Genomic DNA, 26382 nt, shown 5'->3' with positions numbered 1-26382 from the left:
AGGGCTCTCTGCATATCTTTTTTTTTCTCACACGGTTACTGACTCCACTTTGCATTATTTCATACTGAAGGCATCCTTCAAACCCTTCAGCGCTTCCTCCTTTGTGATGTTCTTCCAGGCCTCTGGAACAATGGCTGGCTTGGCATTATACTCTTTTGCAAATTGGTCATTGTAGCGCACCAGTATGTATTTCCAGTAATCAGACGCTTCCATTGTAGAGTCTGGGGGAATGTGCCAGTCAGGATAGTAGAGGTGGTAGTCTCTGTAAGGAACAACCTTTTCACTGGTTACTTGATTTTTAAATTGCCTATTACTCTGCACGTCAGTCGTACACAGAGTTTCATGAAGTATCTGAGTTTCTATGATCCTGTATCCTCCAAGTGCCTGTGGTCGATGCACAGCTGCATGATGTTTCTTGTGTTCTTTGCCGCCTGCTTCACAAGGAACGCGACAAAACGGGCACTGGTGTCCACATCCGAATATTCGCTTGAAAAGCTCATCCTGTGGTTTTATTGCAAGTTGATCAAGACATTCAGTTACATCTTGAGCTTTGGAAAATGTATCAAGGAGTGTTTCTTTCAATTCATTCAAAGACACAATGACACTTTGTGTAAATGACTGGCATGTGCTTTTGATCTGAAAAAGACTGCCATTTTGTGCTTCCTCTGATATTACAATGTCTTTAACCAAAGATTTGCGCATTTCCTTGACGAGATTTGAAATATTTGCATCGTCATCTGATACCATATTTGAGGACTGTGTCATTGCATTAATTAATTTAGAAACCACAGCCTCCAAGTTGTTCTTCTTTAATTTGAACAACATCTTGTCCTTGTCCATTTTCTGACTGATATGAAGAAGAATCTGATCCTTAACATATGTTTCATAGTACAAAATGTACTTGACAAAAGTATCGAAATCATCTTTCTCCAATAATTCTCTCTGAATGTCGTATTGAAAACAAGAGCGTGAACTGTACATCATTGAATGGCTGCTTGTCAAAATATCATCCACAATGTCAATTCCCAAAGCTCGGTTGATGTAATCCTCAATTGCTGGCTTGAAACAAAGCTGGACAAAATCATCTGCTTTGCGTTTGCAATCATTGTTTTCCTTGTAAGAATCCAGAAAGTCTAACAAGTACTGATTCTTGGACTTTTCCAGTTGTTTTCGAGGGTCATTCCTTGACAAGAACTGTTGGTGCATCTTGTGGAATTCTGTTGCAGCAATGCCACAAATATGAAGTTTGATGTCGATCTCAAACTTATTGGTGGTTTGATGACGCTTGTAACCTTCACTCAGCTTTTCATCAATCATCTGCAGCAGATCCCTTGTGAAAGAATCATGGTAGTCAGCATCTGACTTACTTTTATCAACAATAAATCGGGTGGATAATTCAATAATTCCCTTTGCAAAAATTTCAAAGTCTCCTGTCCAGATATTCTGAATTAACTTCTTCAAATTTTGATGTTCACTTCTGGTCTTAAATGGTTCCATTCCCAAATCCCTTAGGCTTTTAATATGTCCTAGTTTTTCATTTACTTTGTGATTTGAGAAATGTTCCTTCAGTTGGGTGAGAATTTTTGAAGGTATATCTTGTTCTTCTAGTGTGGGAACATTGGCAGTAGCTTCATTCCACATTTTCTCAAACTCCTCTTTTAGTTGGTCATCAGACAATCTCATGTCTTTGAAGTCATGCAGAAGTTTCATGACTCTCTTTTCAATCACACTCCGGTACTTCCGTTGCACATCCTGCACTTTTTGCAAGCCGATTTTGCGCTCAAAGGCTCTGTCCAATTCATTATTCACTGAATATCGAATCTCATTTGACAGACTGCTGATAGAACTGATAAAGTCGGTTTTGTATTTCTCTATCAAATTAACATGTCTGTCTGTCCTTCTGTAATAGTTGGTAAGCTTCTCATTCAATTTGGTTTGCTGTACTTCAATTTCCTCAAGTAGTTTTGATTTCCTTGATATGAGCAACCTGTCACATGTGCCCCATTCAGGTTCGTGAGCATTTAAAATTTCCAACTCTGCTTCTTTCTGCCAGGAGAGGATTTCTTTTCGCATCTGCCATTCCCACTGGCCAAACTCTTTGCACAAGTTGTCATAAGCATGAGCCACAAGTGTGTTTCTGAAATTAAAGATGAAATTCTCATATTTGACTGATTTCCACAGACTACGCATCCATTCAAGAAACTCTGGAATATTGCCAATGTCATTTCGCTTTTCTTTTCCCAAGGTCTCCAGAAGATTTTTCTTGAAGTCTGCTACAGCCTCACTGTAACCGGTGTTTACTGGTGCCATTGGAGGCGTTCCATGCCAAAGCCCTGGAATGTTCCAGTTGTTGTTTTCCAAGTCATAGTCGAGCACATCCGTAAATGCTTGAATTGTAGACTGTTTCTCCATTTCAGCTGCAATTTTTGTCATTTCATTGAGCTGATCCAATAGATGGTGTCTCTCTGTCAAGGTCTTGTCATGTGCAGACACTCCAGCAACATTTTGGTGGACAAAATGACAAACTGTTTTTTTCCCAATTTGTTTCATTCGCATAAAAGCATGGACAGCAATTTGCAGGGTGTCTTTCATTTCCGTTGCATTCTCCATTGCAACGTTGACAATGGTGACATCACTTAAACCGATGACGAAGGTTGCCAGCTGGTTGTCGTGCTCATAGCTACTTTCTAGTTGTGCAAGATCAGGGGATTTCAGACCTTCAGTATCAATAAGAAGGATGAAGTCACAACCCAATTTCTCTTTGGTATCAACTCCAACTTTGAGGAATAACATGTAGGCGCCTCTTGTGCATCTGCCACTGCTGACTGGAAAGTGAACACCAAACATGGTGTTGAGAAGTGTTGATTTTCCAGTGCTTTGAACACCCAACACAGATATTGCTATCAGCTTGCTTTTTTCACCGACTTTCTTGTGAAGCTCCATTAACACGGCGGTCATCCACTTCTCTGGTATATTTGAAGCATCTCCATCTAAAAACTCCAATGGATATCCATCCAGCAACATTTCAGCAGCTACAGAAGGCAAATAAGACAATTTTTCTGCACCACCGTGCGACTGCATGGAAACCTCATAGTTTATTCCCATTTCTCTCATGTAATGCTCAACTCCTAAAGAGCTGTCCAACAATTCTTGATCAATCTCTGCAATGAGTTTGGCATCCTTCTTTTTGCATTGCTCTTTGAATTTGTTTCGCAGGGCAGTAAGGGTGTCACGGGAGTTGTTATTACATATGAATTTCATCCACTTCAAAAGGTAGCGCTTTTCTTCTTTGTTGCTTCTTGCTAAGGTGTCAATAAAATCTTGCATTCCTCTTGGCCGCTTTTTCTTGTCTTGTTCTTTCCAAAGCTTTTTTTTCTCCTGCTGTAGTTGAGCTTTGTAATGCTCACCACCAACTGTGCTAACATCATTCATTCTGCATTCCTTCATCTCCAGTTGTGATAACTTCTTCCAATTTTCTCCTTGCAAAGGCAGTTGTTTTTTTTTTGTAATGTGGTATACTTTGTGTACTAATACCCTTCATGACATGTTCAGCGGTTTTTTTCTGGTCGAGAGTAATGTTTTCATCCACTGAAAGTCCCGATTTGATTGCTTTTGTGCTCATATTTTCAATACTCATTGTTTTTTTCACAGTAGACAGTGAATTTTTGATGGCTCCACACAGTTTCTGAGAAAATCCTGCCACATTCACCCTCGAGTCTTTGATTTTAATGTTGGTTTTTGGTAATTCCAGTTCCTGCATTGATTTCTTGACAGACGTTATGTCCGCAGAGTTGCTGTCTTTGCGATTAACAACAAAATGCAGTTTTGATTTCGCGTCTTCAAGAGCTGTCAGAATTTCATGCTCCTTTTCTTCAACTTTGTCCATGAATACAAAGATTGCATTGGACACTTCATAAAGGAAGGTAAACTGTGTGAGCGACTCACAAATATCACCTCGCAAATTTGCGAATGCAATAGGCTCTGGGAATATGTCAGTATTTTCTCTCCCACTAGGAAGGAACCAGCCAACCTCCACCAACGTATTTGCAATTTTTCTTCTTCGTGCCCCTCCTTCCATGTCTCTGTGTATGAACATGCTGTGGTTCTGTTGGCCACGGCTGAGGATGTGATTTAAGAACTGAGATTTGGATAAACTGCAGTTTTTCAGCCTCACAAAGGAAAGGAATGGTATAGATGCTTCGACAATGTACTTCTCCACAAATCCTTTTGTCTCAGACAACTCATGTGGACACCATTCTTTTACAATTTCTCTCAATGTCCATAACATCAGAGTAGATTGATTGTTGTTGCAGTGGGGCAACAACAGTGGGACTGAAAACTGGCATAATGACATCTTGAGAGCCATTTCCTGTCGCAAGAAGCTGTCGGCACAAAGAAATAGACCTACTATCAGGTCAAGAGGATGAACTGTGTTTTCTGAGTCAGGTGCAGTGTAAATGTCCAGCTGGTCGAGAGTGGCTTCGGTCTTTCCATGATTACTTAGTCCCTTTGTACATTTTCTGCATTCAGCATTGATTTTGAACAGTTTTCTAAGGAAAACAAATGGTATTTCATCTTCTGATAAAACGGCACTTTCAGATAGGCTACTTTTGTTGACTTCCAACAGAGAGTCGAGGGTGAGTTTGTTCGGATAATATTTCTGTAGTCCAAGGTTGGAGAGGAAGTCAAACAGGACTGTCAAAGAGAAAGATAAGAATGTTAGAAAAAAAAGTTTCTTTTTGGCCTTTATTTGAACTTCAAATGGTGAGTTGCTTTCATGCCTCTCATTGCACAAAAGTATATTAAATAGCGCATTTTCACAACTATCGGACGCACTTAAAAGTCTTAATTTTTTTCGGGGGGAGAGTCGGACCTTGATCTAAATTCATCATGCACCGAGGATGTGGGGTTCAGGGTTTCTATCAGTATCAGCAAATCCCATTTAATGCTTTTTAATGCCACTTTTAACGCCACTTTAAATATAATTTTATTGCTCATGCCCAGCTGCAGATAGTTTCATACTTCACAAATTGTAAGTGTTTTAAACAGTAAATATTTTTAATAATTGAAAATACAAATGCAACTTAAAACATTTTGATGAAACTTCTGTTCCAGTGAGAACATGGAGGAGAAGAACAGCTGGGTATTGTCTTCAGCCCTAAACTTAGAAATCAGAGTAGTTTACTGGTACAAAAGAGTGATTCCGGGGCTTAAGATAATGTAACTCTTATCGGGAGCAAAACACCCATACTCTCACACAAATTCATTCAGAAGAATGACAGTCCAATCATGAAAAAAAAAACGCATCACCGAAAGGGAGACTGGGCTGGGTTCATACTACGGGTCTTCTAATTCACAAATCCAACTCGTTCATTCCAGGGATGTCCCGATACCAAAATTATGAGTTCGATACCGATACCTGACTAAATACCTCGATACCCGATACTAAACGATACCACGCAAAAAACCTAAAACATCAGGGAAAAAATACTGGAATAGAGAGGACAAAACTTGGAACTGAAAACTTCTTTTATTGAAATTCACTCTGGTAGTAACATTTTTATTTTGAACAATGTTAAACTGTCACATCTCCAGTGTGACATCAGACCGCTAAATGGTGCTATTATCCTGGTTCCTACTTTTTTAGTTGTACTGAAAATGCTATAGGCAAATCTTAGATCACCTCATATAAGTAACAATAACTGTGTTCCAAAGTAAACTGTTCAAAGTTATAAACAACAACTGCTATGTTTTTTTAAAATAAAAATACTCTCTGTACTTGCAGCTCCTGAACTTTATGTAAAAATAAATAAAAATGTCTTCACAATTCACACATCAATAGAATGAACTGTACAAACTTGTTTTAAATAAAAAAATATTTTCACACAGCTATTTTTTTTTAACAAAAAATAAAAGTACTGTACTTGGCTGCAGCTCCTGAGCTTTAGGTTCAACAACAACAAAAAAGTGTTACAAGAGATTAGAAAGGATGGGAGAGAGGGACAGAGAGAGGAGGAGGGGAGAGAGGAGGGGGAGAGAGGGACAGAGAAAGGAGAGACAGAGAGAGGGAGGGGGAGAGATGTTTTCCCCCCCTTGTTCTCTCAGGTTTATTTTCTGGACAGTTCTTTGATCACTTTAAGGTTCTTAGCCAGGAAAACAAGTGTCTCAGTGTGCTCCTCAGTCAGCCGCACACGTTTGGGAGTGCACGTTCATCAGAGTAGCCTACTGCATACCAAACGCTATGGCAAATGAGGGCCATAAATCTTTTACATGGCATGCAGTATTCTGATGTTGGCTAAACTTTTTGATCTTTGATAGGCTACTTTACTTGACTCATATGCTCCTTGGTGGAGATTCCGTGTTCTGTGAGCACATTGCGTTTATTGCCTCGTGTTTCACTGACACACGAGTAGGCTATTGTGGGACAAATACTCGTTGGGACTTATTTGAAGGCATGTTGTGTGTTGTTATCGTTCACATTCGCTACCTGTCGTTCTTTGAATTCTTGGTACAAATCGGGATGGTTGTCCGCAAGATGTTTCGCCAAGTTGGATGTGTTGGAACCTTTCGCTTGTGTGGCGTTATGGCATCTTTTACACACGGGCTTTGATGTGTCCGCCGCGTTTCCTTCTTCGTCGGCACGGTAAGCGAAGTACCTCCATATTTCGCTTCGTGCGTCTTCTTTCTCAACGAGCCTTGGCTGGTTTTGCAGCCCGCTAGTTGTAGGCTGCGGCTCTGTAGGAGCTGCCGTCATTTTTCCTCGTATCTTTCCCCGAGCTGAACTGCTGCTATGAGCTGCTGCTTTGCTGTGAGGGGCGAGGGGAGGGGTGGGGGAAGTCGGTCCGCCCACACAGGAGCAGAGCACAGTCAGAGCGAGTGAGTGCAGCGCTGCTGCTGCCTGCTGCACAGCACACACACAACATTCTCCGACGCTCGAAACACATGACATTTTTTTGTCGGTACTAAAATGAGGTAATATAGTACCGTTTTTTGAAAGCAAGTACCGCAATACTATACTGATACCGGTATATCGTACAACCCTGGTTCATTCGTCGTCTCCCGCTTATCCGAATCTGGGTCGCTGGGGCAGCAGCCACAGCAAAGAGGCCCAGTTAGCCCTCTCCTTAGCCACTTCCACCAGTTTGTCAGGGAGAATCCCAAGGCGTTCCCAGGCCAGCCGAGAGGTATCATCTCCCCAGCATGTGCTGGGTCGGTCCTGGGGTATCCTCCCAGTTGGACATGCCAGAAACACCTCCCAAGGGAGGCGTCCAGTAGGCATCCTAACCAGATTTCTTAACCACCTCAACTGGCTTCTCTTGATATTGAGGAGCAGCGGCTCTACTCCGAGTCCCTCCCGGATGACCAAGCTCCTCACCCTATCTCTAAGGCTGAGCCTTGCCTCTCTTCGAAGGAAACTCATTTCAGCCGCCTGTTTCCGCAATCTTGTTCTTTTGGTCATTGCCTAAAGTTCATGGCCTTAGGTGAGGGTTAGTGTTGTATCGGTCGTGAACGATTCGTTCTTTTTGAACGAATTGTTTGGGTGAACGAGACCGAACTAATCACCTTCTGCACTGAGTCGTTCTATGAAGTTGGGGCTTGTTAGCTGCGTGGGAGGACGTTGAGCAAGCGGCAGCGTCTTCTGACATCGCACACGACCAATCGGACGCCAGCCTCATCGCGGGCAGGGGAGGGAGTGGAAACAGTATCAGGTCTGTCACTCACTTCCACGTGTGGCCAATAAGCAGCCAGCGTGCACGCAGGGGTCAAGACTTAGTTATGTCACTTTCTGTTCACTTACTCGGTCCTCCGGCACCTGACCAAGCTTGTTGCTAAGTAGACTTGCCAGTCACGCAGTGAACGAGTCAAAAAATGAAAGGAAATGACTTTGTCACATATTTGTTAATGTGCAGCCAATCATATGTTGCTCAAACAGACAAAAACACCACGCAAACGAGCATGATTTAGTGTTCTACTTTTATCAAGAGACTCGGGTATGACGACATACTATCAAATTTACAGGAGTATAAAACTCTTTCGCTAGTCGCAGGCAAGCAAAAGCTGAGCAGCGGACACGTCACGGCAGCGCATGGGGAAGAGAACTGTCAATCTATGGAGACTTCGTGGCAGTGATATTTACCTCATCTGTGCACAGGAAAATTAATATTAGTATGATCACCATAATACTGATTTGCAATGAAACTGTATATACATGTCCATTTTTTCCGAGTGTTTTATTTTTTTCGTGTCAGCATGTCAGCGTGTCGGGTGTTGGTTGGTTTGACAAATTATGTCCATCCGTCCATCATGTGCTACTCAAGTGCCCAAAAACAACGCACGCGGGCACAGGAGATGTCGCAATATCTCTACATTTGTCTTAACAGACTAATGAGAGTAGAAAGGCGACATCGTAAAGAGCAAACAATTATTTCTCGTCAGCATTTGACGATCTGAGATGAGGGGACGACAAGGAGGCTGACCGGTGTAGGTGCACTATCCTATTCCCCTCACTATCCACTCGCGGGGGCCTGCGCTTGTCAGTGACGTTCTTTATTCTCGCTATATGTTTATACAACTTTAACATTTGTTAATAATACGCTCTGCGTGGAGTATCACCCATCGCTTTTCCTTTTTAAATGGGCACTTTTAAGCGAACGCAAGAAGTAACAACGGGAACATTTTTAAACAGGCATTTCACGGGACAGCATTTCGACTCTTCAGCCAATCATATAGCGAGAGCGAGTGGATAGTGAGGGGAAGAGGATAGTGAACCTACACCGGATTATTTTATTTATTAATACCAGTGCAAAAATTCAATACGATCATCTTTATACTGATTTGCATTGAAACTGTCTAATATCAAAATGTAGTGTTGTTTTCATTTCAGAGCAACACATTTGACAACTAGCTATTTACACTTTATTTTTAACAATAGTTACCAAAAATAATAGTGATGAGCATAAAAACAAAAACACAACAGAGCGTGAGGTAAATATGATGTGTTGGTCGTTCCATATTTAGAAATTAAACTTTCGATTTATTTTTATTTTCGTGACAGCAAGCATGCCGCGTTGGCTGGTAGCACCAGCATTGTATATGTGATCAAGATCATGCTAAAGAAAGTCGCGTGCGCCCCCGACCCCAAACCCCCACAAAAGGAAAATGTTTAATCATGTCCTAAAGAGAAATGCAAGCACGAGCCATGACTTTGATCCCATAGAAATACATCAGACGACGCGGAAGTTCTCCCTCGCTTTTGCAGCAGCGGGAGGGAGACGACGCTGGGAAAGCAGAATGATATCGTCTGTTATTCATTTCTGAAACTACGACCAGCGGTCGATGAGGAGCCTGTGTGCAAGAGAGGGAGGGACCAAGCAATGTCACTTCCCGTTCAGTTATACTGCGAAGCGGTCCTTGATAATTTGTTCGGCAACGTCACTTCCTGTTCACTAACCGAACGATTCATTTGGGCGGGGAGGGCGATGAGGGGGGCGAACGATTCGTTGAACGATTTGTTTGAACGAGTCTTTTTACTGAACGAACTGGAATGGATTCCTTTCCTCGAGTGAACGACAGATCCCGTCACTAGTGAGGGTGGGAACGTAGATTGACCTATAAAGTGAGAGCTTCACCTTCTGGCTCAGCTCCCTCTTCACCACGAAAGACTGGTTAAGCACCCGCAACACTGTGGATGCCGCCCCAATCCGCCTGTCGATCTCACGCTCCAACCTAACCTTACTCGTGATCAAGGTCCCGAGATACTTGAACTCCTCCACTTGGGGCAGGCACTCACCCCTGACCTGGAGCAAGCAATCCAACCTTTTCCGGATGAGAACCATGGCCTCAGAATTGGAAGTGCTGATTCTCGTCCCAGCCGCTTCATACTCGGCTGCGAACTGCCCCAGTGAGAGCTGGAGGTCGCTGTGCAATGGAGCCACATCATCTGCAAAAAGCAGAGAAGAGATCCTCTCACGATCGAACTCGACCCCATCCACCACCCGGCTGCGCATAGAAATTCTGTCCGTAAAGGTCACGAACAGAACCGGTGACAAAGGGCAGCCCTGGCGGAGTCCAACCCTCACCAGGAACAGGTCCGACTTGTTGCCAGCCACACGGGCCAGACTCATACTCCTGTGCTACAGGGACTGGATGGCCCCTAACAAAGGGCCATCCACCCAATACTCCTGGAGTACCCACACAGGGTGCTCCTGGGGACATGGTCGTAAGCCTTCTCCAAATCCACAAAACACATGTGGATTCAATTGGCAAACTTCCATGCCCCCTCAAACACCCTAGCGAGGGTAAAGAGCTGGACCGTAGTTCCATTGCCAGGACGAAAACCACATTGTTTCTCCTTGATCTGAGGTTCAACTATCAACCGGACCCTCATTTCCAATACCCTGGCATAGACTTTCCCGTGGAAGCTGAGGAGTGCGATCCCCGATAGTTGGAACACACCCTTTGGTCGCCTTTCTTAAAGATAGGCACCACCACCCCGGTGTGCCTTTCCAAAGGCACTGCCCCCAATGACCACGCAATGTTGCACAGGCGTGTCCACCAAGACAGCCCTGTAACATCCAAAGTCTTGAGAAACCCAGGGCGGTTTTCATCAATCCCCGGAGCTCTGCCGCCGCAAAGTAATTTCACTACCTCGGAGACTTCTGCCCCAGTGATTGATCCGTCCAACCCCGGGCCCCTCGGCTCTGTTTCCTCCATGGAATGCGTGTTGGTGGGATTAAGGAGGTGCTCAAAGTATTCCTTCCACCGCCTGACTATGTCCTCAGTTGAAATCAGTAGCTCCCTGCCCCCACTGTAAACAGTGTGAGCGAGATGACGCCTTCCCCCTTGAGGCGCCGGACGGTTTGCCAGAACCTTTATGGAGCCGATCAATAGTCTTCCTCCATAGCCTCTCCGAACTCCTCCCACGTCCGAGTTTTTACCTCTGCGACTGCCACAGCTGCTTGGCCTGCCGGTACCAGTCAGCTGTCTCAGGAGACCAAGAGGCCAACGATGCCCTGTAGGCCTCCTTCATCATCCTGATGGCCCCCCCTCACCTCTGGTGTCCACCATCTGGTTCGGGGGTTTCGACCACGACTGGTCCAAGGTACCTTGCGGGCACACCTCTCAGCAGCCACTTCAACAATGGCAGCGCAAAACAAGGCCCATTCAGACTCAATGTTCCCCACTGCTCCCGAGACGCGGTCGAACCCCTGCAGGAGGTGCGGGTTGAAAATCAATCTGACAGGTTCCTCCGCCAAGCATTCCCAGCAATCCCTCACTATTCGTTTAGGCCTACCAGGTCTATGCGGCTTCTTCCCCTGCCATCTGATCCAACTCACAACCAGGTGGTGGTCAGTTGACAGCTCTGGTCCTCTCTTTACCTGGGTGTCCAGAACATACGGCCGCAAGTCTGATGATACGACTACAAAATCGATCATCGACCGGTGGCCTAAAGTGAACTGGTGCGATGTGCACCGATGAACATCCTTACGTTCGAACATGGTGTTCATTATGGCCAAACTGTAGGTAGCACAGAAGTCCAATAACTGAACACCAGTAGGGTTCAGCTCAGGCAGACCGCTCCTCCAAACCACTCCTCTCCAGGTCACACTGTCATTGCCCACATGGGCATTGAAGTTCCCCAATAGGACAATGGAGTCCCCTTTCGGGGCAAGCGGCTGTTTAACCCTTGATTTCTGTGGGCCATAACGTCTGTTGTACTCGTCATAAAGACGTCATTTTTGTTCAGTACATAGAGGAATTGTAGCTCTTTCATTCAACACCAGATGATAGCACTGTCGCAGGGTAATTAAATGAGTTTTCCTGTGGTGACTTGAAGTTACTGAGTTGAAGTTCGCATCAGTGGCTACCATCTTGCATCCGTCATGTTTTATATCACATCTCTGCTGGAATAATCAAATTTTCTCGACAAAATGGAATCGCAACAACAAGGCAGGAGCAGAATAAGGTGTAGAACACCAGTAGAAAAGCATCCAATCCTTAGGAGACGAGTAGACGCAATGATTTATGCCGAGTCTCAATATGAGTCCACAGACAGAGGGGACATGGATTCGTAGGAACAGAATTGAATCAACGTTGGCATTGAGCCTCTCCAAGGGGGAAAAAATTGCCCATGTAAACAATGACAAAAAATGTGTTTTTCTGTTTGTAAGCTGCTAAAATCCATTACAAACCTAAAAATTAATTGATAGATTTAGATTACATTATTATATTTTACTTTTATATGATACTCGTGGCTATTTGTAAACAATATAATTTTTTTTTTTTTCACTTTACAGATTGACCCCCTGCCAGACCTCCAAGGGCTGAGAGGGCGAGAGGTAGAATCAAAGGCATGAACAGACCCCCTCCCAAATGTAAAAGATGAAGTTTCATTTCACTGAAATGAATAGAAAATGTGATTTTTCAAGTTTCATGATAATAATGTCTATTGTTTCCAAACTATAGTCAAAAAGTGCAATTTTTGGAATGTAAATTACTGATCATTTGCTCAACAAAAATGTGCGATGTCATTTTTTCATGATCAGTTGTCAAACCGTACTGAGATTTGTAGTTTGTCAGTAATCAAGCAATGTGTGTGATTTTCCATATTTGGCATTTGAAAATCTTCAACTTTAGCTGGCTATGAAACTTTCAAAAATTAAAAATTTTTTTTTTTTAAAGTTCATGACATAATCGTTTGATAATTTAGGAATAAAAAGATGTGCAAAATGACATGTTTGAACTGTTTTTTCCGTTTATAAATACTCATAGAAAAATCAACCCCCAATTTCACAAAAATTGCTCGCAGTGTAAAGGGTTAAATGTTCATAGTGTTGGGATAAAATAAAGTTGCGCCTTAGTGACTGGTATATACAGTGCCTTGCAAAAGTATTCGGCCCCCTTGAACCTTGCAACCTTTCGCCACATTTCAGGCTTCAAACATACTGTAAAGATATAAAATTTTAATTTTTTGTCAAGAATCAAGGACAAGTGGGACACAATCGTGAAGTGGAACAAAATTTATTGGATAATTTAAACTTTTTTAACAAATAAAAAACTGAAAAGTGGGGCGTGCAATATTATTCGGCCCCCTTGCGTTAATACTTTGTAGCGCCACCTTTTGCTCCAATTACAGCTGCAAGTCGCTTGGGGTATGTTTCTATCAGTTTTGCACATCGAGAGACTGACATTCTTGCCCATTCTTCCTTGCAAAACAGCTCGAGCTCAGTGAGGTTGGATGGAGAGTGTTTGTGAACAGCAGTCTTCAGCTCTTTCCACAGATTCTCGATTGGATTCAGGTCTGGACTTTGACTTGGCCATTCTAACACCTGGATATGTTTATTTTTTAACCATTCCATTGTAGATTTGGCTTTATGTTTTGGATCATTGTCCTGTTGGAAGATAAATCTCCGTCCCAGTTTCAGGTCTTGTGCAGATACCAACAGGTTTTCTTCCAGAATGTTCCTGTATTTGGCTGCATCCATCTTCCCGTCAATTTTAACCATCTTTCCTGTCCCTGCTGAAGAAAAGCAGGCCCAAACCATGATGCTGCCACCACCATGTTTGACAGTGGGGGTGGTGTGTTCAGGGTGATGAGCTGTGTTGCTTTTACGCCAAACATATCGTTTTGCATTGTGGCCAAAAAGTTCCATTTTGGTTTCATCTGACCAGAGCACCTTCTTCCACATGTTTGGTGTGTCTCCTAGGTGGCTTGTGGCAAACTTTAAACGAGACTTTTTAAGGATATCTTTGAGAAATGGCTTTCTTCTTGCCACTCTTCCATAAAGGCCAGATTTGTGCAGTGTACGACTGATTGTTGTCCTATGGACAGACTCTCCCACCTCAGCTGTAGATCTCTGCAGTTCATCCAGAGTGATCATGGGCCTCTTGGCTGCATCTCTGATCAGTTTTCTCCTTGTTTGAGAAGAAAGTTTGGAAGGACGGCCGGGTCTTGGTAGATTTGCAGTGGTCTGATGCTCCTTCCATTTCAATATGATGGCTTGCACAGTGCTCCTTGAGATGTTTAAAGCTTGGGAAATCTTTTTGTATCCAAATCCGGCTTTAAACTTCTCCACAACAGTATCTCGGACCTGCCCGGTGTGTTCCTTGGTTTTCATAATGCTCTCTGCACTTTAAACAGAACCCTGAGACTATCACAGAGCAGGTGCATTTATACGGAGACTTGATTACACACAGGTGGATTCTATTTATCATCATCGGTCATTTAGGACAACATTGGATCATTCAGAGATCCTCACTGAACTTCTGGAGTGAGTTTGCTGCACTGAAAGTAAAGGGGCCGAATAACTTTGCACGCCCCACTTTTCAGTTTTTTATTTGTTAAAAAAGTTTAAATTATCCAATAAATGTTGTTCCACTTCACGATTGTGTCCCACTTGTTGTTGATTCTTGACAAAAAAATTCAATTTCATATCTTTATGTTTGAAGCCTGAAATGTGGCGAAAAGTTGCAAGATTCAAGGGGGCCAAATACTTTTGCAAGGCACTGTATATATACGTATTTCGTAAAAGTTTGATTGTACAGTAATCTATTAACTCGTATTAACCTATTGGGTCACTTTTTTTAAGCAGACGTCCATTCAGCAGAATAGTAACATCTGGTCACATGCCCGCTCGCTGACTCTGTGAGAGAGTGAACTTTTTACCTCCTTAGTTTACTGTAAAATTAGCTAAATGTACAAGTTTGTAATCTGTCCTTCTCCAAGATGTGTCTGGTACTTTTACCTACAGTCAAGCTCTACGTAACCAACAATAAATTGTTTAGCTCGGTAGAAATAACCTACATAGGCCAAAAGGTCACGTTTGCGCCAAGAAGAGGGAACCAGTGACGACACCGACGTCTCCAGATGAAGGGCACATGACATCGCTTCAACATGACATCACCTCATCTTCTCATGTGAGATGCTAATGTGTTCATGCCTTTGGGGTATTTAGGTAGCACACTGGCTGTGGGACTACACTGATACGTCCGCTATAGTGGGCCCTCTCGGGGTAAGGGAACTATTAGCCAGAATTCTCTCATTGTCATTTACAATATCTCTGGAATCAATACACTTGTATCAAATTACTCCATCAGGTCTGTGAGGCTCTTTTATTGAGTTCATTATTAAATAGTCAATACTCCCGCTCTCGGTAATTAACAAACAAGTCGAAAGAAAATTAATCTAGTTTCCCTTGACCTGTACTGGGGTCTTGTGGGCCTTACTGTAAAGTTTCTAACAATTGGTGACCCCGACGTGACCGTAAGATGGAGTTGAGGTTGCGGGCTCTGGGTGCACCACTGCAATATTTGGCCGGCCAACTGTTACAAAGAGGTAGGGGGAAACCTTTTCCTTTTTTTCCGGATTTTGGTTGTCCAGTTTAAATATTGCAGTTGAGTGCGTAAGTGATAGTTTGTTTTTACTTCTGCTCCGGAGAAATTGTGAATGCTAAGATAATGTTAGTCAACGTTGCACTTTTAATTGATACAGGTTAAAATCATTTCATTATCTTTCATTTAAAATGTACCTGTTGGGTTTTGTCTTTCAGTGCTCACTGTAGCCATGGTTTGACATCCCTCTGATTGCTTATCTTGCACAACCTAGAGGCAATATCACTCGGTTAGATCTTTCCATAGACAATATGCAATGATATACTGTAAACCCTGATCTAAAGATACTGTACCGTTTGAGATAAAAATGTAGCATACAGGATGGTGTTCAAGACAAATCTTCATATGACACTAGGGAAAGAAAAGACCAGTGATGTATCAATTACTGCTACTTTTGCTCCAAGAAATCCCTGTCCTGGTCTATAATACTTGTCTTTTGCACAACATGAGACAGTTGAGAACCCTGTGGCTCTGCCTGCTATTAACGCAACGTTACCAGCAACATGTGTGGGTGATTCATGACGTGAACCTAATGTCCAATCAAAACTTATTGCAGGTGGGCCAGGAACATCAAAAGCAGTGAGTGTAAAAGCATATTATTATTTTAGTTTACAAATTATTTTTTTTTATTTTTTGTTATATTTTATGGCGCGGCGCGGCCACTAGAACAAGGGCCATCAGGAAATGGCCACGAAATTCCCAATGTATTTCCAAGCTGACCTTCAGTGTTCAGGACCTGATGACCTGAAAATTCTGACGTCCCTTTTGGGGCTCCATAGATGGCAGTTCGATTATGTGTGTGTGTGTGTGGGGGGGGGGGGGGGGGGGGGGGGGGGGGGGTTATTAACAGAGGGACAACAAAATTTTTAAGTACATATTGTCCATTTCGCATTCTCACGTATGTCACAGGTGAGCTGGCTAGCTACCTTTGTGCAAGTGGCTTCACACCCTATTGAGCAGTGTTTTCAAACTTTTTTTGAGCCAAGGTACACTTTTTTCATTGAAAAATATATTTTATTTATTTCCCCTTTTAATTAATTATTAAGGTGAGTCATCACCTTATCGTGGTGGAGGGGTTTGCGTGTCTCAGTGATCCTAGGAGCTATGTTGTCTGGGGCTTTAAGCCCCTGGTAGGGTCACCCATGGCAAACAGGTCCTAGGTGAGGGGCCAGACAAAGTATGGCTCAAAAAGACCCCTTATGATGAGCAACATAAATGAACCCCAGTTTCCCTTGCCCGGACGCGGGTTACCGGGGCCCCCCTCTGGAGCCAGGCCTGGAGGTGGGGCTCGAAGGCAAGCGTCTGGTGTCCCCATGGGGCCCGGCCGGGCTCAGCCCGAAAAGGCAACGTGGGTTCCCCTTCCCATGGGCTCACCACCTGTGGGAGGGGCCAAAGGGGTCGGGTGCGTAGGGAGTTGGGCGGCAGCCAAAGGCGGGGGCCTTGGCGGTCCGACCCCCAGCTGCAGAAGCTAACTCTTGGGACATGGAATGTCACCTCTCTGGCAGGAAAGGAGCCTGAGCTGGTGTGTGAGGCAGAGAAGTTCCGACTAGATATAGTCGGACTCTCCTCCACACACAGCTTGGGTTCTGGTACCAATCCTCTCGAGAGGGGTTGGACTCTCTTCCACTCTGGAGCTGCCCATGGTGAGAGGCGCCGGGCAGGTGTGGACATATTGCCCCCGGCTTGGCGCCTGTACGTTGGGGTTTACCCGGGTAGACGAGAGGGTAGCCTCCCTCCGCCTTCGGGTGGAGGGACGGGTTCTAACTGTTGTTTGCGCTTATGCACCGAACAGCAGTTCAGAATACCCACCCTTTTTGGAGTCCTTGGAGGGTGTGCTAGAGAGCGCCCCCTCTGGGGACTCCCTCGTTCTCCTGGGGGACTTCAACGTTCACGTCGGCAATGACAGTGAGACCTGGAGGGGCGTGATTGGGAGGAACGGCCCCCCCCGATCAGAACCCGAGTGGTGTTCTGTTGTTGGACTTCTGTGCTCGTCACGGTTTGTCTATAACGAACACCATGTTCAAACATAGGGGTGTCCATATGTGCACTTGGCACCAGGACACCCTAGGCCGCAGTTCGATGATCGACTTCGTAATCGTTTCATCGGACTTGCGGCCGCATGTTTTGGACACTCAGGTGAAGAGAGGGGCGGAGCTGTCAACTGATCACCACCTGGTGGTGTGTTGGCTCCGATGGCAGGGGAAGATGCTGGCCAGACCTGGCAGGCCCAAACGTATTGTGAAGGTCTGCTGGGAACGTCTGGCAGAATCCCCTGTCAGAAAGAGTTTCAACACCCACCTCCGGCAGAACTTCGAGGGAGGTGGGGGACACTGACATTGAGTCCGAGTGGGCCATGTTCCGCACCTCCATTGTTGAGGCGGCCGATCAGAGCTGTGGCCGTAAAGTGGTTGGTGCCTGTCGTGGCGGCAATCCCCGAACCCGCTGGTGGACACCAGCGGTAAGGGATGCCGTCAAGCTGAAGAAGGAGGCCTATCGGGCCTTTTTGGCCTGTGGGACTCCGGAGGCAGCTGACAGGTACCAGCTGGCCAAGCGGACTGCGGCTTCGGCGGTCGCCGAGGCAAAAACCCGGACATGGGAGGAGTTTGGCGAGGCCATGGAAAACAACTTCCGGACGACTTCGAGGAAATTCTGGTCCACCATCCAGCGCCTGAGGAGAGGAAAGCAGTGCACCATTAACACTGTGTATAGTGAAGATGGTGTGCTGCTGACCTCGACTCGGGACGTCGTGAGCCGGTGGGGAGAATACTTCGAGGCCCTCCTCAATTCCACCGACACGCCTTCCTTTGAGGTAGCAGAGTCTGGGGACTCCGAGGTGGGCTCTTCGATCTCTGGGGTTGAAGTCACTGAGGCGGTTGGAAAGCCCTCGGTGGCAAGGCTCCGGGGGTAGATGAGATCCGCCCGGAGTTCCTAAAGGCTCTGGATGTTGTAGGGGTGTCGTGGCTGACACGTCTCTACAACATTGCGTGGACATCGGGGACAGTGCCTCTGGATTGGCAGACCGGGGTGGTGGTCCCCCTTTTTAAGAAGGGGGACCGGAGGGTGTGTTCCAATTATAGAGGGATCACACTCCTCAGCCTCCCTGGTAAAGGTTATTCAGGGGTGCTGGAGAGGAGAGTCAGCCGAGAAGTCGAATCTCGGATTCAGGAGGAGCAGTGTGGTTTTCGCCCCGGCCGTGGAACAGTGAACCAGCTCTACACCCTCGGCAGGGTCCTTGAGGGTGCATGGGAATTCGCCCAATCAGTCTACATGTGTTTTGTGGATCTGGAGAGGGCGTTCGACCGTGTGCCTCGGGGAGTCCTGTGGGGGGTGCTCCGGGAGTACGGGGTACCGAGCCCCTTGGTAAGGGCTGTTCGGTCCCTGTACGACTGGTGTCAGAGTTTGGTCCGCATTGCCGGCAGTAAGTCGAATTCGTTCCCAGTGAGGGTTGGACTCTGCCAAGGCTGCCCTTTGTCACCGATTTTGTTCATAATTTTTATGGACAAAATTTTTAGGCGCAGCCGAAGCGTTGAGGCGGTCTGGTGTGGTGACCTCAGCATTGAATCTCTGCTTTTTGCAGATGATTTAGTGCTGTTGGCTTCATCAAGCTGTGACCTCCAACTCTCACTGGAGCGGTTCGCAGCTGAGTGTGAAGCGGTTGGGATGAAGATCAGCACCTCCAAATCCGAGACCATGGTCCTCAGTCGGAAAAGGGTGGAGTGCCCTCTCCGGGTCGGGGATGAGATCCTGCCCCAAGTGGAGGAATTCAAGTATCTTGGGGTCTTGTTCACAAGTGACGGTAGGAGGGAGCGGGAGATCGACAGGCGAATCGGTGCAGCGTCTGCAGTAATGCGGACTCTGCACCGGTCCGTAGTGGTGAAGAAGGAGCTGAGCCGAAAGGCAAAGCTCTCGATTTACCGGTCGATCTACGTTCCTACCCTCACGTATGGTCACGAGCTTTGGGTCGTGACCGAAAGAACAAGATCCCGGATACAAGCGGCCGAAATGAGTTACTTCCGCAGGGTGTCCGGGCTCTCCCTTAGAGATAGGGTGAGAAGCTCGGTCATCCGGGAGGGACTCGGCGTCGAGCAGCTACTCTTCCGCGTAGAGAGGAGCCAGCTGAGGTGGCTCGGGCATCTGGTTCGGATGCCTCCCGGACACCTCCCTGGAAAGGTGTTCCGGGCATGTCCCACCGCAAGAGGCCCCGGGGACGACCCAGGACACGCTGGAGAGACTATGTCTCTCGGCTGGCCTGGGAACGCCTTGGGATCCCGCCGGAGGAGCTGGTTGAAGTGGCTGGGGAGACGGAAGTCTGGGCTTCCCTGTTAAAGCTGCTGCCCCCGCGACCCAACCCCGGAACAAGCGGAAGATAATGGATGTATGGATGGATGGATAATTAATTATTGACACATTTAAGTGTGTGGCTTATAAAATTTTAGTATTTATTTAAAGATTTATTGATATATTTTATTCTGTCCCTTTTGGTCCTCCATACACACCAACAGACAACTCCTTTTTTTATTTTTTTATTTAAACTGTAACGTAAAATGTACCTGTTCGGGTTTGTCTTTCAGTGCTGATTGTAGCCATGAGTTGACATTCCCCTATTGTCTTTTCTCTAAAAAACATAGAAGCAATATCAGTATATTACATTTCATTCTTTTTTTTCCCTTCAAACTTTTATACCCAAAGTATTAAAAACAAAAAAAAACTTTTTTTTACATTTATTAATTGGGATCATTCCTATAAATTACATGACTGTAGCTTTAAAATATATCAAATATATGCCTGTTAAAGATCGTATTTTTATCACTAAAAACTTCAACCAATTTTACATACCTTCAACATCAGCCAGCAGTGTTCTGAGTGTGATTCTCTTCTGCTGTATTTAAAAGCAGTGAAGAGAAACTGAAAGTATTTGAGAAACATGTAAAGCAGGTTCCTTTGCATTTTTCTGTTTGACGATTTTCATTAAGAATTGTACACACGAGTTCAGTTGAACCTACCGTTAATCAAATCTAACATGAATGTACTGTGAATTACTGTCCAAAAAACCAACACCGTTAGGGGTAAAACCAGCACAAATTTGTTATACTGCTATTCGGCCAAAGCCTTTGTTAAGCCTTTAAAACTTCAGCAAAATCTCCTGAATGTTTATTGACCAGGTTAGTGTCTGTTTCAGCCAACAGTTCAGTCAGATTGGTTTCCATTCAATTTATGAAAATTAAAGGAAGTATTTTTATTGCGTGCTAATGAATGCTGTTCTTCTTTAAGCTAAGTGTTTTCTCTGTGTCCATAATCTATTGTATGTATTTAAGGGAATATTATCCTCTCCCATATTTGCTGTTTGACTGTTTCTGACAAACCCAATATAAAATAACTACCATTTAAATAATACTTTAAGAAACACAGTAGAATATATGTATCTGAAGTGTGAGTGGAGTTGGAGTGATTGGAATTTGCAGCACCAAGACATTGGGCAGATAAGGATTCCTGCTGACTACAGAAGCCCAATGTGCGCGTCATGCAGCTGACCGAGCGAGTTTATCGCTGACAGAGTGAGACAAGCAGGTGATGGCCAAGACATGTACAAGCTAGAGGTTGCGCTAGACTTTTTCGTTGTCTGTCATTTTGACTGACAGGGTCATAAAAATCCGGTCATAATCTATTTTTACCCGTCACTTAAATTTTTTAAATGATAATAATGACATATTCAATAATATTTAGTTTTCATTCATCTTTAATTAATATTCTGTCCGAACAAGCTTAACAGAGAATCCACACCGCGCCATCACACATCAAGCAGCTGTGCGTTATTAGCGCCTAGCTTGCCTTGAACACGGCTTTTTAGGAAGGGTCGGACTTGACAACAGTCATAAAAAAAAATAATAATAAAGGGTTTGAGGATAAGCCTGAGAATGATCGGTTTTCTCTCTGCTCCATATAAGCAATATTTCACCATTGCTTACACGGCCGAGAGTCGGGGTAAACTGCTCGTCTGTGTGTGTGACATGCACGAACAGCGCGTGCATGCTATCGATCCATATACTTTGAATATAAGCCTATACAGGGATTATTTATGCCTGTTATTTGTGTCCTCTTTTTAATAAGCAAAATATGACATCCCTGGAATGACGGATGACAGCCAGCATGTGTGATTGTATGATCATTTGTTTCGATGCTTCTACAGGTAGGCCTATATATAATCCCCGTTTAGGCTTATATTCAAAGTATATGGATCAATAGCATGCACGCACTGTTCGTGCATGTCACACACACATACGGGCAGTTTGCCCCGACTCTCGGCCGTGTAAGCAATGTTGAAATATTGCTTATATGGAGCAGAGAGAAAACCGATCATTCTCAGGCTTATCCTCAAACCTATTTTTATTTTTTTATGACTGTTGTCAAGTCCGACCCTTCCTAAAAAGCCGTGTTCAAGGCAAGCTAGGCGCTAATAACGTACAGCTGCATCGCTACCGTACCGTCTCTCGCTTTTTGATGATGTAATTGCTGCATTAAATCCGATTTGCGGGACTGGACAGTACAGACCGCCGCGACAGTCTGGAAAAATGTGGCCCAGATCGGATTAAGACCACATACGAAAGTGACCCAGATCGGATTTGAAATGGTCCCGTTCTATGTGACTTGTCACGTTCAGACCTTCAAGTTAATGCCTCACTCGAGTCGGAAAAACACGAAAAAATCGGATTCGTGCATTAAGACCGTGGTATGAATGTAGCCTTAGTTCGGACACTCAGTTGCCTTGACATTTTTCCGAGTAAGGCCAACGACGTCATGCATCAAGAGAGACAATAGCTAATTAATATGCTCACTCGCCACCCTATGGTCTAGGGTGTGAATTGCAACCTGTCAAAATGACAGATGGACTTGTTTTTTCCGTCACCGTTTTAAAAAAACGGTCAACGACGGAAAATATTCGTTTAACGCGACCCCTGGTACAAGCCCATGTCGGGACCACCAAATCCAGCCATCACCTCTTCTGGGGGCCAACAATGGACAGTCCAGAATAATGGCGGGACATCCTGTCCTCCATCAAGGAACATCTGATAACTGAGGAACCCGCGACTGCGAAGTGAACACTCAGCACTCATGTGGCGCTGAGGATGGCAAAATTCTCAACTCTCGTTGCCCTGACAACAGTAACGCCTGAATTATCCCGTCTGATCCACAACAGGCCATAAACAACACTTAAACACACCCTTCTTCTGGACCACAGTCCGCCTCACCAGAACCTTCAAAAGACTGAATTCTTGAGCAAGCGCTGTCTTTCCTCGGAATCTTTTTGTTGACTTGTGATATGCTGACTCTGGATCCAGCCTTCCTTCTTGTCTGGGTCTATTGGCTGTTTATGCCTTGCTGTCTGATTGCTGTCAACTTGGAATAAATTGTCTACCTGTGTTTCAGAGCCTTTTTCCAGCTTTCAAAATGGTGTCAGTGAAAGGGGTTAAAACTAAGGTGAACACGCAAGGTTTGGCCTTTTGGCCGGGTTCCGCCGGACCAGCTCGATGGAATTGGACTAGTGGAGTTCTAGCGGTTCATCTGGCATGATTTCAGCAATCTAGCTAAAAGGTCAAATTCCAACAGTATCGAAATCGGATTGTTGGCGCCAGGATTAGCGATCAGTTAGCATAGAATGGGATATCAATCGATCGACATAGGTAATACTGTATGTATTATGAAAATCATTGCTGGTATTGTGTAAACCGCGCCTATTCACATTTACTTTTGACTCACCTGCTCATCGGTGATCAGGCCCCTCACATGGTGTCCACCAGAGGTGGGTAGAGCAGCCAAAATGTTTACGTAAGTAAAAGTAGCGTTACTTCAAAATAATATCACTCAAGTAAAAGTTGTCATCCAAAAAATATACTCAAATACAATTAATGAAGTATTTGGTGAAAAGAATACTCAAGTATGAGTAACATTGTGAGTAAATGCTTATGATGTTTGATTTTAGAATTTTTTTAATATATTTTTTTCTCAGCACAAAGTTTTCTGTTATTATTATTCTGTACTATAACTTACAACACAAGCACATTAAGCCAAAGAAAAACAAAAAAAAATCATTGAATTCTGCAGACAGAAAAAAAACTCCAGAAATGAAGCATCATTCGTCCAAAGAGAATGAGTGCCCTCTAGTGGAGAAAACATATTTCCTTTAATGACATTAAAGAGGAAATATGTCGCATTCCTACAATCATATACATTTGTTTTTTTCCTGTTATTCATAAATAGTGTATGTAGAAACAACCTGTCACCCTCCGTTAAATATCTTCCGTACTTAACTGAAGAAGAGCTGATTTGACTTGCCCATGCTGAGGGAGTTTCGGCCAATGCTGTCACGTTACGGACGGGAGCGCGTACATACACAGCAAAACATACAATCACCATAGACAGCGATATGTCGGACAACTCATTTTTCTTCAGCGATTCAGACATTTAAGCGTATGAAAATGTTTTTTTTTTTTGCGGAAGATGGTTTTGATGATAATTAGGCTCGAGCGTATGACGTGGCACTCGCGAGGTTTCCGCCGCTATCGCCATTGTGGAAGCGAGAAACATAAACTGAGGCATTTCAACACAGGTCGCTCTTTAAAAATGGTTGGAAATTATTGTGCGGTAAAGAATTGCAACAACCGATCGAATAGAAAGGAGAATGTACAGCTCGACGGAACACCATTGAGTTTCTTCCGGATCCCTACGTGGAGAAAAGGCGAGGGAAAGCTCATATCTGAACTTACCAAACGTCGAAGAATGGCATGGGTGGCCTCGATCAGAAGGAAGGGCACAACGTTTGATTCTCCAGTTACACACCGAGTTTGCTCTATGCACTTCCACTCCTGTAAGTTAATTTCGTTTGTTTACGCAAATTTCAGTTACTTTACGCCCTAAGTCGGCCTGTTGTTAGCTATAGCTAAAGCTAAACAACTCGCATGCATACATGTGCATTGTCTTCATAAGACATAATTCCTGTCGTTGCTAAATGAAAAAGCTGTAATATTTTGACGTGAGAGAGTGGCAAAGAATTTGTACACAGGGTACATTTTATGCAAAAAAAAATTTGTACATCCGTGGTCACAGACTAATGTAAACACACATTGCCTACCTTTGCTAGAAAGATGGTGTTGCCGTTTGCTATGGTCATAATGTGAAGATCCTGCACCCGTCCGCAGCAAAACTGTTCGTAGCTTTGTAGCGATTTGTAGTTTCGGAATTGCTGATGAGGGTAGTAACATACACCAGACACTAAATACAGCATGATGTCCATTTCGCGTAGTGGTGGAAGCTTGTCGACATCTTTATTCCATTTGTGTTCGGCTTGCTCGTGAGGGTCATCATTGTTCACATCCTTAAAATTGCTCACATATCTGTCCTTCGCCGTGGTAACAAGTTTGTCTCTGTATCGAACTGGCAAGTTTTCCCTACATTTTTCCATCTTTGGCACTCGTAGTTCAATTATATTTGCCGTTAAGTTTAAATGTCCCGTGATGCAGACGTGCTTCCGCAATGGCTGCGTTGTTGCAAATCTCGCACGATCCCGTGCTGCTGTGACGTAAACGCTCGAGCCTAATTAATACTGGAAGTCCCGGGGGGGGATCGGCTATAAAGAAATACCAGAAAGGCGTCAAATGACCCCGATACCAAACTGACTACTGGGCTTTGTCAAACAATAGACCACTCAAAGAAGCAATCAAGCTGGCCACCCCCCTACACACTCCTGTGGAGTTGCTGCCAAGGTGTGAAGGGGAGGTTTCACTCTCAAGGGTTGCAAAGAAGGCGCAGAAGGAAAAATTGTTTCGGCAACAACCTCCAACACCTAGCCCTGGGAATAGGGCGAGGTGTCATAAGTCACCACATAAAAAGTGTTTTGTTTTTTACTACACATTTCCTTGTACTGTAGGTAAACTGTAGCTTTTGGAAGATGTAAAAAGGTTGTCCGCCCGATTGCCTGCCTGAGCGGTCCACTGTCCGACAAGCAACAACTGTTTTGTCCAACTGGACAAGCCTATTCGGAAGGGGGAGAGAAAATGACCTCTAAAGATGTTCATTGCCTCCGACAACCATCCAATGACACCTTTCTGTCTCCATACAGTTTACACACACATACAGTATATGTGAGACATACTGTAAGTCTGACCACAGTATGGTTCCATGCATAAAGTTAAAAAAAAAAAAAATAAGTATGTTCCATTTGGTTTACACAGAGGATAAAACTGGAAGAGTTGAAGGGACAGTAAACATTTAAAAAGAAAAGTTACTACTACTTCCGCCTTCATTAGAGAGTCTCTGACACTTGTTTTAGGTTGTTTAATTACCTGACATTTTTGCAAAATACAGTCCTGAGTGCTTTGGCCCCTTTGTGGTCATGCTGCATTCGTGGAAGGTGGGACGTCACACTTATTCCACTTGGATGGTACCATTTGCCACCTGATTGCGACAATTTTTTTTTTTATTATTTTGACCATCAAAACTCATTTTGATCTTCAGCAAACCTGCTTCTCGTAAGCGATAAAATTGTGGAGGAAAAACAACATGTGAGGTAGATAGCGCACAATGTAAACTGCCTTCTTTAGTTTCACTATTGACGGTCTATTTTTTGACGGGCAGCCCCATTTTGTCGAGTGACGTCACATTGAAGCAACTCATGAAGTCGGGGAACTTTTTTCCCCCCGACCTCGTGACTAGGGCCTCCCAGTTCGAGTGGTGTTCCAATTATATTTTTCCTGGTCGGAGGTTGGAAAATTCCAGATTATCTACCTTCCTCAAATTGAGAATCAGTGTACTGAGTCATGACTGAAGAATGGCAACATGGTGAAATGTGCATTTAGTGAATGTGGAAACAGATTGAAGAAATGGGAAAATGAATTCCCTATGAAGAACGTGGAACAATATAAAAAGTGATTACTTGCCGCTGGCTACGACATAAACACACTGGCTGTTCCCTGTAAAGCTGCTGGATTACAAATGTTG

General features: G+C 44.3%; 1 protein-coding gene across 1 annotated transcript; it reads right to left on the bottom strand.

The window, feature by feature from the left end:
• Window positions 1–54: 54 nt before the first annotated feature.
• Window positions 55–20238, bottom strand: LOC130906293 (up-regulator of cell proliferation-like). Its single transcript, XM_057820881.1, is given in 6 exon segments — window positions 55–3504; window positions 3506–4695; window positions 15528–15600; window positions 15684–15741; window positions 19941–20005; window positions 20227–20238. Coding segments are annotated over 3 exon segments (4677 nt in total). The 5' UTR covers window positions 15565–15600; window positions 15684–15741; window positions 19941–20005; window positions 20227–20238.
• Between the last annotated feature and the right edge of the window lie 6144 nt (window positions 20239–26382).

Source organism: Corythoichthys intestinalis, chromosome 1 (assembly GCF_030265065.1).
Source record: "Corythoichthys intestinalis isolate RoL2023-P3 chromosome 1, ASM3026506v1, whole genome shotgun sequence".
NCBI lineage: Eukaryota > Metazoa > Chordata > Actinopteri > Syngnathiformes > Syngnathidae > Corythoichthys > Corythoichthys intestinalis.
The sequence above is the reverse complement of the archived record's forward strand: the minus strand, read 5'-3'. Positions and strand labels throughout refer to the sequence as shown.